The 14,117-nt window shown below is 52.3% G+C and overlaps 1 protein-coding gene across 2 annotated transcripts in view; it reads left to right on the top strand.

Moving 5' to 3' along the window:
- Neurl1 (neuralized E3 ubiquitin protein ligase 1) overlaps positions 1–14,117 on the top strand; it is an 81,439-nt gene that overhangs the window by 54,000 nt on the left and 13,322 nt on the right. For both annotated transcript variants that reach the window (XM_036171904.1, XM_036171912.1), the window contains exons 2-3: positions 6,421–6,662; positions 6,992–7,313. In XM_036171904.1, coding sequence (XP_036027797.1) covers positions 6,421–6,662; positions 6,992–7,313 — 564 coding nt within the window. The remainder of the gene's footprint in view (positions 1–6,420; positions 6,663–6,991; positions 7,314–14,117) is intronic.

The following is a 14,117-nucleotide window of genomic DNA, read 5'->3' on the forward strand; positions in this document are numbered from 1 at the left end:
ACAGCTGGGAGAAGTTAGCAAGGAGGCTGTGAGCATCCTTGTTTTTAGATTTGTTTATTTTAAATTATGTATGTTCCTCTCTCCCTCTCTTTCTCCCTCTCTCCACCACCCCCGTGTGTGTGTGTGTGTGTGTGTGTGTGTGTGTGTGTGTGTGTGTATGTGTGTGCGTGTGTTGGGAGGTACGTGCCCACAAATGCAGATACCTGACAAGGCCAGAGTTATTCGTGATTGTGAATAACCTAAAGCAGGTTCTGAAACGGAACTCAGGTCCTCTGCAAGAACAGTAAATATCTCTGCAGCCCAAGAGCCTCTTTTTATAAGGAACTCAAGGTCTAAAGTAGTAGAGCAACTGAAGTCACAGTTTTGCCGACCGGCTAGAGTTTGAACTGAAGGTCTCCCACTTCCGAGTTCATGACTTTTGCTCTGCCACCCCCTCCCACCCCTCGCCACTCCCCTACCCTCCCAACTCCTCCACACATACCCCTCCAGAAAGCAAGCTAGGCTTTGTAGGAGGTGAAGAAGAGGCCAGCACTTGTATTCAGGGCCAAGGTTCAGAACAAGGTAGTCTCAAAAGCCATGGGGCTCTGCTGGGCCTTGGAAGACTGGGGAGGTTTGTAGAAGTTCAGATGGGGGCTGGGAAAGAAGGGGTGTGGTCAGTGGGACCAGGTGGGGCAGAGGTCACGGAAGTGGGAAGGCATAGAGTGGTGTACCTTGCAGTGATTATACAACAGTGACCACTTTCTGAGCTGTCCCTACATCATCTTGTTTGATCCCATGAAGACTGTGGTGACCCCATTTCACAGTTGGAAAAGCTGAGGCTCCACACAGTATCCACACACAGGGCAGAGTGGGTGAGCTTGTAGGTAGCTAGGACTGAGCTCAGATCTGGGCCCTCTGCACTCTGGCTGAGAGACCACAAGTGTCAGTTAACCTCTGCAGGTCTGTGCCAGGTGACATTAAGGGAAAGTCAGGACACTGCCCAGTGTGTGGCCCAGCAAGGTGAGTGCTGCTTCCTACACCCACCCTGCTCCTTGGCAGCTCCGACTCCATAGTAATTATGGGCAGAGCGTGGTGGGGGCCATGAGGTTCTTCTCTCCAGAGGTGGGTCAGGCCTATGTTGACAGCTTGCATGCCCAAGAAAGATAGGGCCCTGGGGGAGTCTCACTCCTTATCAGCGTCAGCAGGGGCCCTCGTGGAGGCTCCCATGAGCTTGTAAACTTGTCACTACAAGGCTGTCTTGGGCGTCTGCTGGGAGCTGGTGGCAGGATGGGGATTCTGCTTGAGCAGTTTCAAAGGCCTTGGCTCACTACAAGCCATACCTTTGCTGGGGTGCCTCATCAGCACCTCCTCCACCTACTGCCCCAGAACCATGCAGAGATGAGCTGTAGTACTGGATACAGAGTCGGGTAAAGCATCCTGGACAGCACAGTCAAATCTTGGTTTTTGCCTCTTAGTCATCTAGAGAATGGGGACCTTACAGTGTCACAGAGATCCTCAAAGTGATGGAAAGGAGCCCTCCTCCAGCTGTCCCATCTGGGTCCTTGGTGCCAGTACTGTGCATACAATATTCCTCATTGTGCTCTCTCTCCCCACAGCCCAGTGGATTTCATGTTAGATGTGACAGGGAGAGAGCAGAAGTGGGGACTCGAGGGTGGCGGTCGCTCTGGTCAGGCTCCCCACATCAGCCACCTCTGAGGGTACCACTCACAGTATAGCCCGTAGGTACCGCTATGCGGTGGCCCTGGTCCCTTAGGAGCACTCTTCACACTAGAGCTGTATAGACACAGTTTAGGTGCCCTATGTGGCAGTCCCGGCCTTTCAGAGGAGATGTGATGGACAAGACCTGAACTAGGCCTGTGACAGCAGCACAGACAAGAGGGGACTGAATCCTGGAATGCTGGTGTGGATGGTGGCATTAATAGCCATTAATAGGCATTAATAGCCATTAATAGGCATGGGGTGCTCAAGGACTCCCCTCAGACTATGGGAGGAGTCAGGGAGGGTGTGGGAGTGCCAAGCAGCTGGTGGGTTCCGGGAAGAGGATGGCCAGCAGACCAAAGAGGTGGCTCCATGTGGTGATCTCACAGGCAGCTTGAGAAGAGTGTCTGGGGGTCACTGGGTGGCTGTCCCGAGAGCCTGGGAACCACAGCATGGCCAGGAGGGGTCCGAAGACCTCCCACTTCCCGGCATTGGAGCTGCCAGGGCACCTTCTCTCCACCCACTGGGACAGGAATAGCATCCACTTCACGTCACAGGTTGGGAGGGGACTTGTGGTAAAGGTTAGAGTGTCAACCCAACTTGGCTTGGGGACCTCCCGTGAGGTGGTCTAAATCTTATGAGCCCTTCCTGGGACCAAGTGAGCGGGGTGTGTGTGTGTGTGTGTGTGTGTGTGTGTGTGTGTGTGTGTCCCTTAATCCCACCTTTCTTGCCACTATTGCCGTCATCAGAAGATCTGGCTGTTATTTCCCCCACTCTGTGTGTGTGCGCATGTGTATATGTGTATGTGTGTGCGCGTGTGTGTATGTGTGTGCGTGTGTGCGCGTGTGTGTGTGTGTGTGTGTGTGTGGTGTCGTGCGTGTGTGTATGTGTGTGTGCATGTGTGTGTGTGTGCGTTCGTGTGCGCGTGCGCGAGAGTGTGTGTGTGTGTGTGTGTGTGTGTGTACATAAATGTCCTGCTCTCCTGAGGCAGTCCCTCCCTGCATGTGGAGTAAGGCTGGCAGTCCCAGCTATCCTCCTGTCTCTGCTCCTCTCCCTCTGAGTGCCGGGGCTACAGGTGCCTGCGCAGCCATGCCCAGCTCAGTATGTGAGTGCTGAACTCAAGTCCTCAGTTTTGTGCAGGGAGCACTCTTACCTGATGGACATCTCCCCAGCCTCAGCCCCTTGCTGAAGTCCAATGTCTGTTCAGTAAAAATCATCCTTTGCATATATTCAGGTTTGGGGACAACTGTGTAAATTCTGTGACCAACACCACTATTAAGACAATATTTCCGTCAACATGAGAACTTCCTTCAGGCTTCTATGTAGTCAAGTCTCTTTCCTCACCCCAAACTCTGACCCCACAAACCTCCGCCTCTCCAGTGTCACTGAGATGCAGTCATGTAGGTGACCTTTTGTGCTGGCTTTTGTCGCTGAGCATGCATTTGGGTTCTTCCACTTTTCCCTCAGAGCAGCCATCACTGTGCAGACACACCCACCACACTTACCCTTCACCAGCAGTGGCATGCTTGAGTGCTTTGGGAATGGCCATGAATCAAGCTGCTATAGACGGTGTGCAGCTCACAGCCATGTTCTCACTTCTGTTGGGGAACACCCTGAGGTGTAAGTGTCCTGTTGTCTGGAAGCTGTCCCCTCAGACAGACTGCCAAGCTATTTTCACCTAAGACTGGTTGTGTCCCAGCATCAAATGAGGGCTGAGGGTGGTGATATATTATGTACCCTAATAAAATTTGCCTGAAGATCAGAGGACAGAACTAGCCACTAGATTAAACATAGAGGCCAGGCAGTGGTGGCACACACCTTTAATCCCAGTACTTGGGAGTCACACTCCTTGAACCCCAGCACTTGAGATCTCAAGCCTCTGCTACTAGGATTTGGGAAGCACACACGCCTTTAATCCCACCACTGGGAAGGAAGTGATATGGCTGGGAGGAGAAAGGTAGAGGAGACAGGAACTAAAGGCTTTTCAGGCTGAAGAGTCCTCGAGGTAAGACGTGGCAGTGACTTGTTTCTTTGTCTCTGATCTTTCTGGCTCCAGGGCTTTTGTTTTGTTTTGTTTTGTTTTTTTATTAAAAGACCATTTTCAAATTCGAGTTAGAGCTGAGAGCTCCATGTATGTGGCTGGAGGGACACACCTGATGTGTATGTGCAGATTGCACGTAGCTGGAGGCCAGGGTGTGTGTGTCCTGGTCTGTCACTCTGCCTTATTCCCTGGGACGAAGAAGCCCCAGCAATCCTGCTGTCTCTGTCCTACACAGCACCAGGATTATAGGCACGAGTGTGGCCATGCCTGGCTTTTTATATAGTCACCATGCATTTGAACTTGGGTTATCATGCTTGTATAGCGAGTGTTCTTAGCCACCTCAGCAGCAGAAAATTAAGATTCAAGATGTGTCTGAAGTCAGCTGGGTGCCTCTTCCAGTCAGGGTACTTAAAACTACTGCTTCCTCTGCCCTTTACCTCCTGCCCTCCACACTACCCAGAGTTCCCTTCCTGGGATAACCTCTTACCCTCCACACTATCCAGAGTTCTCTTCCTGGGATGGCCTCTCACCTGTCACGTAACCTAGAGGCCCCTGAGAGAGCCCACCCAACTATCCGGGACTCCTGAGATATTTCAGCCCTTGTGGACTGATGGCTGCCAGAGCCCTTGCACCTCTGGACAGTTCTAGAATGTCCTGTCTTCCTGGAGAGAGCAAAGCAAGCCTTTCTCATGCTACCCCACCTGTCGGGCCTGGCACATAAGAATTTGTTCTAGAGCCTGGGGGGGGGGGTACACAGGGTCACAGCTGGTGCTAAGCTTGGTGTCGGGCCCTCAAGAGAAGGAAGCAGAGATTGGAATTGACACAAACCGAAGTAAGTGTCCTGACAGGCTTGGCCTCCAGGGCCTCCAGGGTTGCCCATCCCTCTCCTCTCCCTGTTTTCCTCTCCTTCCTCCCGTGTTGAGAGAGTGGAGGGGTCTGTGCTGTTAACCACCTCTTGCTGCATTATTAAGTTGCTGCCCCATGAGGACTAAAATCTGAGACACCCCAGAAGTCCCAGAAGGACACCTCCACCTTCTTCTGCCCATTGTTATCCGTGGCTCTTTGCTTAAGATGACAAAGATGGGCAAGCTCCATTTTCTCTAAGACTGGCAGGGCACAGGAGCTTGGGAAGAAAGGATGCCTTAGCTCCTAGCCCATGTAAGGATGCCACTCAGCTTCTGATCCTGAGACACAGGCTGACCAGTGTCCCACAGAGGGAGGTGTCGCTCAGTCAATGAGTAACAGAGAAGCCACCAGACACCTTATCCTGCAGTGTTGACCATTTCTGTTTGTCTCCCAGCTGTTAGCTGCACATCTGGAAAGTGGTTGCCCTTCCCCCAAGCCTGCCCTGCCATCTATCCCACTTCAGTAGATTATCAGTAGTGGAAGAAAGTACCATGCCTTTGTCTGGTGCCCCCAGTGCTACTGGCATGGGGGATGTTAAGCGGGAGTGAAGCCTGGGGTACACAGGGATGGCCCTGAGGGAGGGACATTATGTCCTTGACACTGAGGCTGACACTGGCTCCGTGCTCACAACTCCACCACAGCCCTGCCTCACCAGCTGAGTCTGTCCTGTCTGCTGCCTCCTCCTCCAGAGGTCTTCCTGAGAGACAAGCTTCCTGGTGCTTCTTTGGGTGGTGACCACTGTGTGTCATTTAGTATGGTGATTTCCATCAATGTCCGTGTCCCAGGAAGGACTGTTGGCGTCGGGACAAGAGCTATGTGTGTTTTATGTTTGTAGCTTCGGTGCCAAGGACAGAACCTGGTATTTAGTAGATAATGAGAGATCATGAATAAGATGGACAGAAGAAAAGATGCTGGTAGTGAATGGTGTGGGACGGGGTGATGGGAGCAGAGAATGGAGGTGGTAGATGACTAAAAATCCAGTAGCCCAGTAGTTCTCAACCTTCCTAATACTGCGACCCTTTAGTACAGTTCCTCATGCTGTGATAACCCCCCCCTGCAACCATAAAATTATTTTTGTTGCTACTGCATAACTGTAATTTTGCTACTGTTATGAATTGTAATGTGAATATCTGACATGCAGGATGTCTGATATGTGCCCCCCCCCAAGGGGTCATGACCCACAGGTTGAGAACCACTGGCTGGGAAAAACACAGTGGATGTCAGCAGGAAGGATGGCGGTTACAGCTGGCCGTGCTAGTGGAGGTGGAAATGCTGGCCAATGGTGGTGTGTGATATTTTGTGTTCTGACAAATACAGCTTGCCTGGAGATCAGAGGGTGGAGCTAGCCACTAGTTAACCACAGAAGCCAGGCAGTGGTGGCTCACACTTTTAATCCCAGCACTTGGGAGGCTCATGCCTTTGATCCTAACATTTGGGAAGCTCATGCCTTTGATCCCAGTACTTGGAAGGCTCACACCTTTAATCCCAGCCCTCAGGAGGTAGAAACAGGAATCTAAGGCAGGTGGAGACAGGGTCTCAGCCCATTTGGTCAGAGGATCTGGAGAGGTAAGACATCACTGGTGGCTGCTCCTTTGCTCTCTGATCTTTCAGGTTATTACCCTGACATATGACTCCTGGTTTTAATTGATAAGACTAATTAGGATCGTGCTTCACAGTGGGTGGTGGCTGATTCTTTCCTGGCCCTCCCCTAGGAGACTCTGGCCAGGCTCTTGGTCCTGTTAAGTTCTCTGAGGCTGTGGCCTGTTCCTTTGCAGACTCCATCGGGGGCTCCTTCCCGGTCACCTCTCACCGAGGCCATCACAAACAGAAGCACTGCTCGCCTGTGCTGTCAGCTGGGGGGCTCTCGGCCACGCCGCTGCTCTTCCACCCCCACACCAAGGGCTCCCAGATCCTCATGGACCTCAGCCACAAGGCCGTCAAGAGGCAGGCCAGCTTCTGCAACGCCATCACCTTCAGTAACCGCCCGGTGCTCATCTACGAGCAAGTCCGGCTGAAGGTGGGCGCCCCTGACCCCTGCCTTTGACCTCTTTGGCCTGCTGTTCTTCTACCAGCAGCCTGCCCCTCCCCCTTTTTCTTCCCTTCTGTCATCCTTACTCCTTTCCCAGACTTCCTGGGTAATAAGACTCAGTGGAGTGGCCTTCACTAACCTATAGGAAGGGCCCTGGGGTGGGTGGTGGGTGGGAATGAGCCACATAGTGAGTTTTCTGGCTGCCAGACACTCCCAAGAGTTGGCTGAGGGGGTCTATAGTGAGCCCGCCCCTTTCCCTTTGGTCATGTGACCAAGGGGGAGCGGCTAGGCTGAGGGTCCCCACTCCCTGTGGCCAGATCACCAAGAAGCAGTGCTGCTGGAGTGGGGCCCTGCGACTCGGCTTCACCAGCAAGGACCCTTCCCGCATCCACCCCGACTCGCTGCCCAAGTACGCCTGCCCTGACCTGGTGTCTCAGAGTGGCTTCTGGGCCAAAGCTCTGCCTGAGGAGTTTGCCAACGAGGGCAACATCATTGCCTTCTGGGTGGACAAGAAGGGCCGTGTCTTCTACCGCATCAATGACTCAGCTGCTATGCTTTTCTTCAATGGGGTCCGAACAGCTGACCCGCTCTGGGCCCTGGTGGATGTCTACGGTCTCACGCGGGGTGTCCAGCTGCTAGGTGAGTGCCATCCCTCTGCTTCACGAGTTGCAGGGCACAGCCCTCAGAGTTCAGGTGCTGGGACTGACCTTCATTCCCATGAGTCATGGGGGCTGCATGGAGGCTAAGGGGCCCCGGAACAACTCCAGGGCTTTTCTAGGAACTGCAGTTTCCCCCTGCTGGCCACAGCTTTGGCAAGGGAAGCTCAGTGAGATTATGACCCACACAGGCCCTCCCTCGGGGTGCTTTCTGAGTGGGTACAACTTTCACCACCAGAAATGGCAGCCCTGTTCCTGCCTTGCTGAGGTTAATGTTGCTTTCAGTAACAGTTGTCAGTGGAGGCCTAGGCATGGCTCATAGCAACTCTGGGACTTTATTTGGTGAGACTCACATTCAGGCAAGTTAAGTCCTTCATGGATGGGTGGTGCAGCCAGCTCTCTGTACTGGGTCTGCCCAGCCCAGAACCAAGTCCTGGCCCTGGCCTACAGCTAGCCTGGCACCTGGGCTCCATCCTTACCCTAGAGCTTTCTTCAAGGATACTAGAGGATGGGAGAGGGGAGCAAGAGGCACTGGGAGGGGGGAGCTCCTTTCATGGGGAGGGGAAGGACTAAGTCCATAGGAGCTACTGGGGGTCATTAGAAGATGAACTGGACCTAGATCACCAAGGGACAGGCTTCCTGGCCATGGCATCTGCCAGGACTGCCAGAGGCTTCAGACTGCATAGGATCACACAAGGAGCTGGTCACGGAGGGGAGAATAACCCAGCCCGTCTTCCCAGCTTGATACGTGTGTGCATGTATGTTCAAGTCTGTGCTTGCAGACATGTGAACTCTACATGCCAACAGTGCCTGATCAAACAGCCTCTTTGTCTGGAAAACAGGCCCTGGGAAGAGTTAAAGAGGCTGAGTAAAGTGGCCGCACTGTCCTGGGTGTCAAAGACATGTCTAGCCGCTCTGCCTCCATCCCACTCACTCTCTCTTACAGAGAGAGATGCCACCAAGGGGTTCAAAACCCGTTTCTGTTTTCCTTTCTGCCTCCTAAGCCTAGAAATTGTGAACGTTTTCAGAGCTCTTTGACTTGACTAAAGACCGAAAGTAAAAACAAAGACATGAGTAATTGCCAGAAGCCTGTGTGTTAAGTTCCAAACATCAGGAGGCTGTTTTTGTTAACTAGCAGTTTAGGAACTTTCTGTTTTTCAAGTCAATAAAAGTGTTCCTGCATTCATGCTGACATGGTGAGAGCCCCAAACAGGCTATTCCTGGTGACCACCGTCACTACCGAAGAAGGGTGTCTGGGCTGGCTGGGTGCCCCTCCCCACTTCCTGTCTGTACCGGGTGTACCTGAGGGCCTCTACCTGCCAGAAGTGATGTGCCTTAGCTAGTGAGACGAATCTGGGCTGGATCCTGGTCCAGCACAAGGGTGCCTGCACCAGGTAGTGGACCCACATGTACTGTGGGGCAGTAATGACTGTGCTGAAGTCTCAAAGGATGGACAGATGAGGATCAGCTAATGCACAGTAGTGGCCAGTGGCTATCAATCATCCCTACCTATCCTGTGGAGGACAATTCGCTTAACCCAGGGTTCACACACGAGAGCCCCTTCCTGCTGCCCTGGTGTCTCCTGGGTCTCACACTGTTAGGCAGTAGAATTCCAAAGCTTAAGTCTGAGCCCCAGGCCACTCATCCAGTCCAGCCTCAACCAACTACTCTGAAAAATGTCTGTCTTACCTGGGTCCCTGCCACGTGGTGGAGGGCAGAGAATGAGTGGTGACGTCCTGCTCTTGAGAAGGTCTTGTTCAGTGTGAGGGGTGAAGGAGGCAGGAGCCATAGTCTTTGTTTTCCCTAAGCAAAGAATACCTACCCCAGGACTGAGAGTCGGACCCAGGGCCTCCAGCATGCTAGGTGAGTACCCCACCACTGAATGGGAACTTTCAACTCTCCATCTTGAGACAGGGTCTCACTAGGTTGTCCAAGCTGGCTGTGAACTTGCGTTTTCCTGCCTCAGCCTCCTGAGTACCTGAGATTACAAGCCTGTGCCACCAGGTCTGGCCTCGCGAGCCTTTCCTCACAGTCCCCACTCTTGCCTGAAGGCCCAGCCTGGAAGCTGCCTCCTCCCTGAGGCCTCTGGTTAGACTTTTCTTCTCTATCCTGTTCCACAGAGCTCTGTGGTTTCTGGGAGCCTCTGTCCATCCTTGTGTCTGTTTTCCCAGAGGACAGGAATTCCTTCGAGGAAGTCCTACACTGCCACTTCCTTTAAGCAGTGGTTCTCAACCTGTGGATCATGACCCCTTTGGAGGGTATCGAAGGACACTTGCACAGAAAACACGGATATTTACATTACAATTCATAATAGCAAAATTACAGTTAAAAAATAGCAGCGAAAATCGTTTTATGGTTGAGGGGTCACCACAACATGAGGAACTGTGTAAAGGGCCGCAGCATTCGGAAGGTCGAGAACCACTGCTCTAGAGACTAACTCATTCAGCCTTGCAAGCCTTGCTGGGCCCAGGAGCGTGGGAGGGGAGAGTGGAGGCTGACTGAAAGGGAGTGCTGGGAAATGTTAGTTGAAGAAAAGAACAGGTGGGTGGAGCTGAAGGAGACCAGCCCTACCCTCAGACAGCCCTGGGCTCACTGGGCAGTTAGGGAGGCAAAGGAGACACCAGGACTCAATCAACATCCAACCTGGATGTAAATTGCTAACCTCTGTGGTCATAGAATCCCTCTCATCTGCCGGGACGCTTCCATCATTGGCTCACTTAACCTCTGGGCAGGCCTAGAAGAGTGCTTTTCATCCCCATTTGGCAGGGAGAAGACTGAGGTCTCTGGAAGGCCTGGCCTGCCCATATAGGGATGTGGCCGAGCTGGGTCTGAACAAGGAGTTCCACAATAAAGCAGTGTCTTTCCCATGGCCCTCTGGCAGGTTCACACATAAAAGGAGGCAGAAAGTCAAAGAAGGCTCAGGTCTGTGGCGGTAGAATCTCCAGAGGCTTCTTGAGAGAGAAGGCTCAAGCGGGCCTTATACATCCCAGGACTGGACAGGTGGGAACAAGGGGGCCCTCGTTCCTAGTGACACGGGGACCCCAACCTTCAGGGTATTGAGAGTAAATAGGGGCGGAAGCCGGAGATGAATCAGCGGGGCCTCACGCTGGCGCTGGAGCCCAGGCTGTCCAACCCAGCCTGACCCACACCCCTTCTGTGACTATACATGGGTTTGCTCTGAGTAGTTGAGTTGCCCTTGGATCTGCTGCAGGCTACTTTGCATACTCGATGAGGCTGAGGCCTGTGACTGCTGTTCCTGCGTAAATCATTACAATCCCTGGCATCTTCAAACGAGGATTATGGCTCCTAAAGCCAATTAGTAGATTAAAATAGCTCTTCATTTCGCTCCTCCTAAATTGTGTGTGTGTGTGTGTGTGTGTGTGTGTGTGTGTGTGTGTAAAAGTGAGAGATGGAGGGGGAAGGGATAGAGATAGGGAGGAGGCTGGGGGAGGAAGATGGATGAGAAGAAAGAGGTGATGGTTGAAGGCATGGATCCCTGGGGGCCCCCCAAAGGTGGCTGGGATTCCAGGCCTATGCCACCATGCCCAGCACATTTGAACATTTTGTAATCTCCCTCTTCTTGGTGGCTCTGAAGATGGGCCAATCTCTCCTGGGTTGACTATCCCCCAAAGATTATTAGACCTTTAGGAACTTCCTCCAGGTTCCCCTGGCTCCTCCAGCTTGTGTGTGGAGCCACAGTCTCCACACTTGACCTGTGCAGTCTTCAGAGTACAGGTGTTCTCAAGCTCTTGGTACACTGAGTGTGGCAGGGCACACATCTGGTATTTGAGCCAGCCCACAGATGAATGGGCTGTACTCCTGAAGAAGTAGACAATTTCAAGGCAGGGTCATAACTCTCCTTCACTCTAGTCCAGACACAGTCTTCAGGCTGACTCCCGACCTTCCAGGTCACTTCCCCATGTGCTGGAGCTCAGTAGTGCACCCTCTTTCCTGTGGGTGCCCTGGCCCGGACCCGGGATGATATCTCCAACAATAACAGCTACGTACCTCCAGGAAGAAAGGCCTGCCAGCAACCAAATAAACACAAGTTTTATAGGGTGATTAATACTAGAATGGATAAACTCCTATCCCAGTTTCTCGTGGTCTCCTTGCTTCTCAACTTGGTGTGGAACACAGGCCTGTAACCTCAGCATTTAGGAGGTTGAGGCAGGAGTATTATAAGTTCAAGGCCAGCCTGGACTATATAAGACTGTGTCCCAAAAAGAAAAAAGTTAGAAAGAGCAACTATGATCTTGCAAAAGGCTGGTGAGCTCAGACTCCACTCACGAGGTGTCCTGGACATCATGCTGTGCCTGCCAGGTCCTGGGCTCTCTGAAAAGAAGGGAAAGTGACAGGATCATTGAAAACCCAGGCCCTCATCTTGATGAGTTTTGCACCAAGGGAAATGCTACATCACAGCTATGAAGTGGCCCAAATCTGACTCTGCAATTAAGTGTGACCCCAAGTGTCCAGCTGTAGGGTGTCACTGGGAACAATCCAGGAGGACTTCTGTGGGAAAAGAAATCCAAGTTAGTGAAAGAACGGAGTGGGTGAAGAACAATTTAGCCATAAATGGGTGTACACTGGCATGGGGTGGGGAATGAGCCAAGAGGGAAGTCCCGTTCTGGGAGGGATTGTGGAGAAGAAAGGCAGCAGGCAGCTTGTGGCCACGAGCAACTGGGCACAGAGAGAGAGCTTTGAGTTAAATGATCTGGGGGCTCCTATGTGTCTGGGTATTTAATAGGAGGAACCGTGGTTGACAGGAGGGAGTGCCGGGCCCAAGGCTTGGTGGGGAGGGTCTGGAATTGGGATTCCCCCAGCCAGTCTGGACATGAGGTCAGTGAAGGCAGATCTGGTGCCACATCTGAGTGGGAGTGGCAGTGTCTGAGGGCTGGAAGTGGGGTTTCCAAGGGGTCATGCCCTCTTACTCCTCTTTCCGAGGCAAACTTCCAGGTCTGGGTGGAAAGCCTCACCTGCCTGCTAGCAGGTGTTACACATGAAGACTCAGGTGGCTTCAGCCAGATTCTAGGGGGCTGTTTATCCAGGGCAGTGGTCCAGCTTTGCAGCCCTGCACTGAGAGCCCCCTCAGCCCCTTGAGATGAGGCCTGGGGGCTGGATCCTGTCTGAGGTGTGCTGAGTGTGCGCTGTGACCTGGATGGGCTGGCTGCTTCCCAGACTTAACCAATGTCTATGCTCAGCCTCAGCTGCTGGGTTCCAGAGGCCAACTGTAGTTTAAGGAGCCTGTACTAGTCCTGGGATGGGGTAGACCATTGGGGACACGATGCTGATAACGATTTCTCCCTCTTTGACAGTTTTCCTTAAAATGATTTCTCCCTCTTTGACAGTTTTCCTTAAAAAGAATTTGACCAGGTATGGTAGTACGCATACCTGGGAAGCAGAGGCAGGAGGATACAGTCATGTTCAGATATGTATTGAGTCTGAGGCCAGCCTGGGCTACATGAGGCCAACCTAGGCTACATCCAATGCTCCCTCTTCCCCCAAATCTTACTGTTCCTTTTGCAGAGATTCTTCCAGGCATTTTCTTTTTCTTCTCACTTCAAATCTTGCCAATTGTGTCAAGGCCCAAGCACCAAACCCTCCCCTCCTCCTGAACACCTGGGGCCTATGCGGGTCTGAGTGGTTTGCATGGTACATTGTCCTGTTTTCTAAGGTGGCATGCATCTTCTGTGCACAAGGAAAGGTGTGATGATGTGTATTTTGCAGAGAGGTCTAATGATTTGCCCAAGGTCGCGCAGGTGGTAGTGGCTTGTTTGAACCAGGAGCCTGGGCTGTATTGCCTTCCAGCTTCTCTAGTTGTGAATCCCTCTTAAGTCTGAATGCCCGCCTCCCAGTAGTCACTGAAGACCTGTTTTGTCTAGAACAGGGTGTCTGAGAGCTCAAGGCAGGAAGGATAATCTACTCAGGTGGCTGGCAGAGGCAGTTGCCAGAGTTCCAGTAGTGTTGGGCCACGAAAGAGGTAATGGGGTCCCAGGGTATCTGATTCAGTATAGAGGGCAGGTCTGACTGGCTGATGTTTTTCCCAGATTCTCAAGGGCTTCATCTGGGTCTCCTGTCCTAGAGCAGACTAGTGTGAGCAACATGAGATCATGTCCATGGGATTGCCAAACCTGGACTGTCTGTCACCTACAGAAAAGGCATTGCCATGTTTCTACCTAGTGTCTCATTGGCTCCAGATGTAGTTCTAGGGGCCCTAGTAGGACCTGCGGGGGTGAGAGGGTCATAGTGGGACCTGAGGGGAAGGGAGAGCTGGGTCCTGCAGAACTGGGGACTAGGCCCTCATTTAAGAAGCAGGAGAGAGCCACCAAATCAAGACCTGGCCCAATTGCTTGCAAGCCATGGGCAGTTGCCAGCATTTCTTGCCTTGGCCTCTGGATTACTTGGCCATAATTATCCATGCCCCACTTAGCTAGCAGGTATCTGCAGAGGCTCACAGATACAGGAAAGGTGTTTACATGTGAAAACTGGTCTTGTCTTTAGGTTAAAAAAGAATACCCAATTTGCCAAATTTGCCATATTTGTCACGGTCACCATTCCTAAACAGAAAAACTCCATGCATGTCTTCTATCATGAAGGAAAACTATGCAGTCTAAGACCTGGGATGAGACTTGTGGTTCTCCAGTGGGGTTCTTTGGAACCCTGGGGTCCCCTAGGACATCTCTGAGACAGCAAAGTGTAGAGGCGTGGGGGGAATGGGCATGGTGCCCACCTGCTAGACATCAACCGCAGTGTCTGGTGGTACTGGAACAAAGATACCCCTGCTTTTAAA

The sequence above is a fragment of the Onychomys torridus genome, chromosome 1, assembly GCF_903995425.1.
Source record: "Onychomys torridus chromosome 1, mOncTor1.1, whole genome shotgun sequence".
NCBI classification, from domain to species: Eukaryota; Metazoa; Chordata; class Mammalia; order Rodentia; family Cricetidae; genus Onychomys; species Onychomys torridus.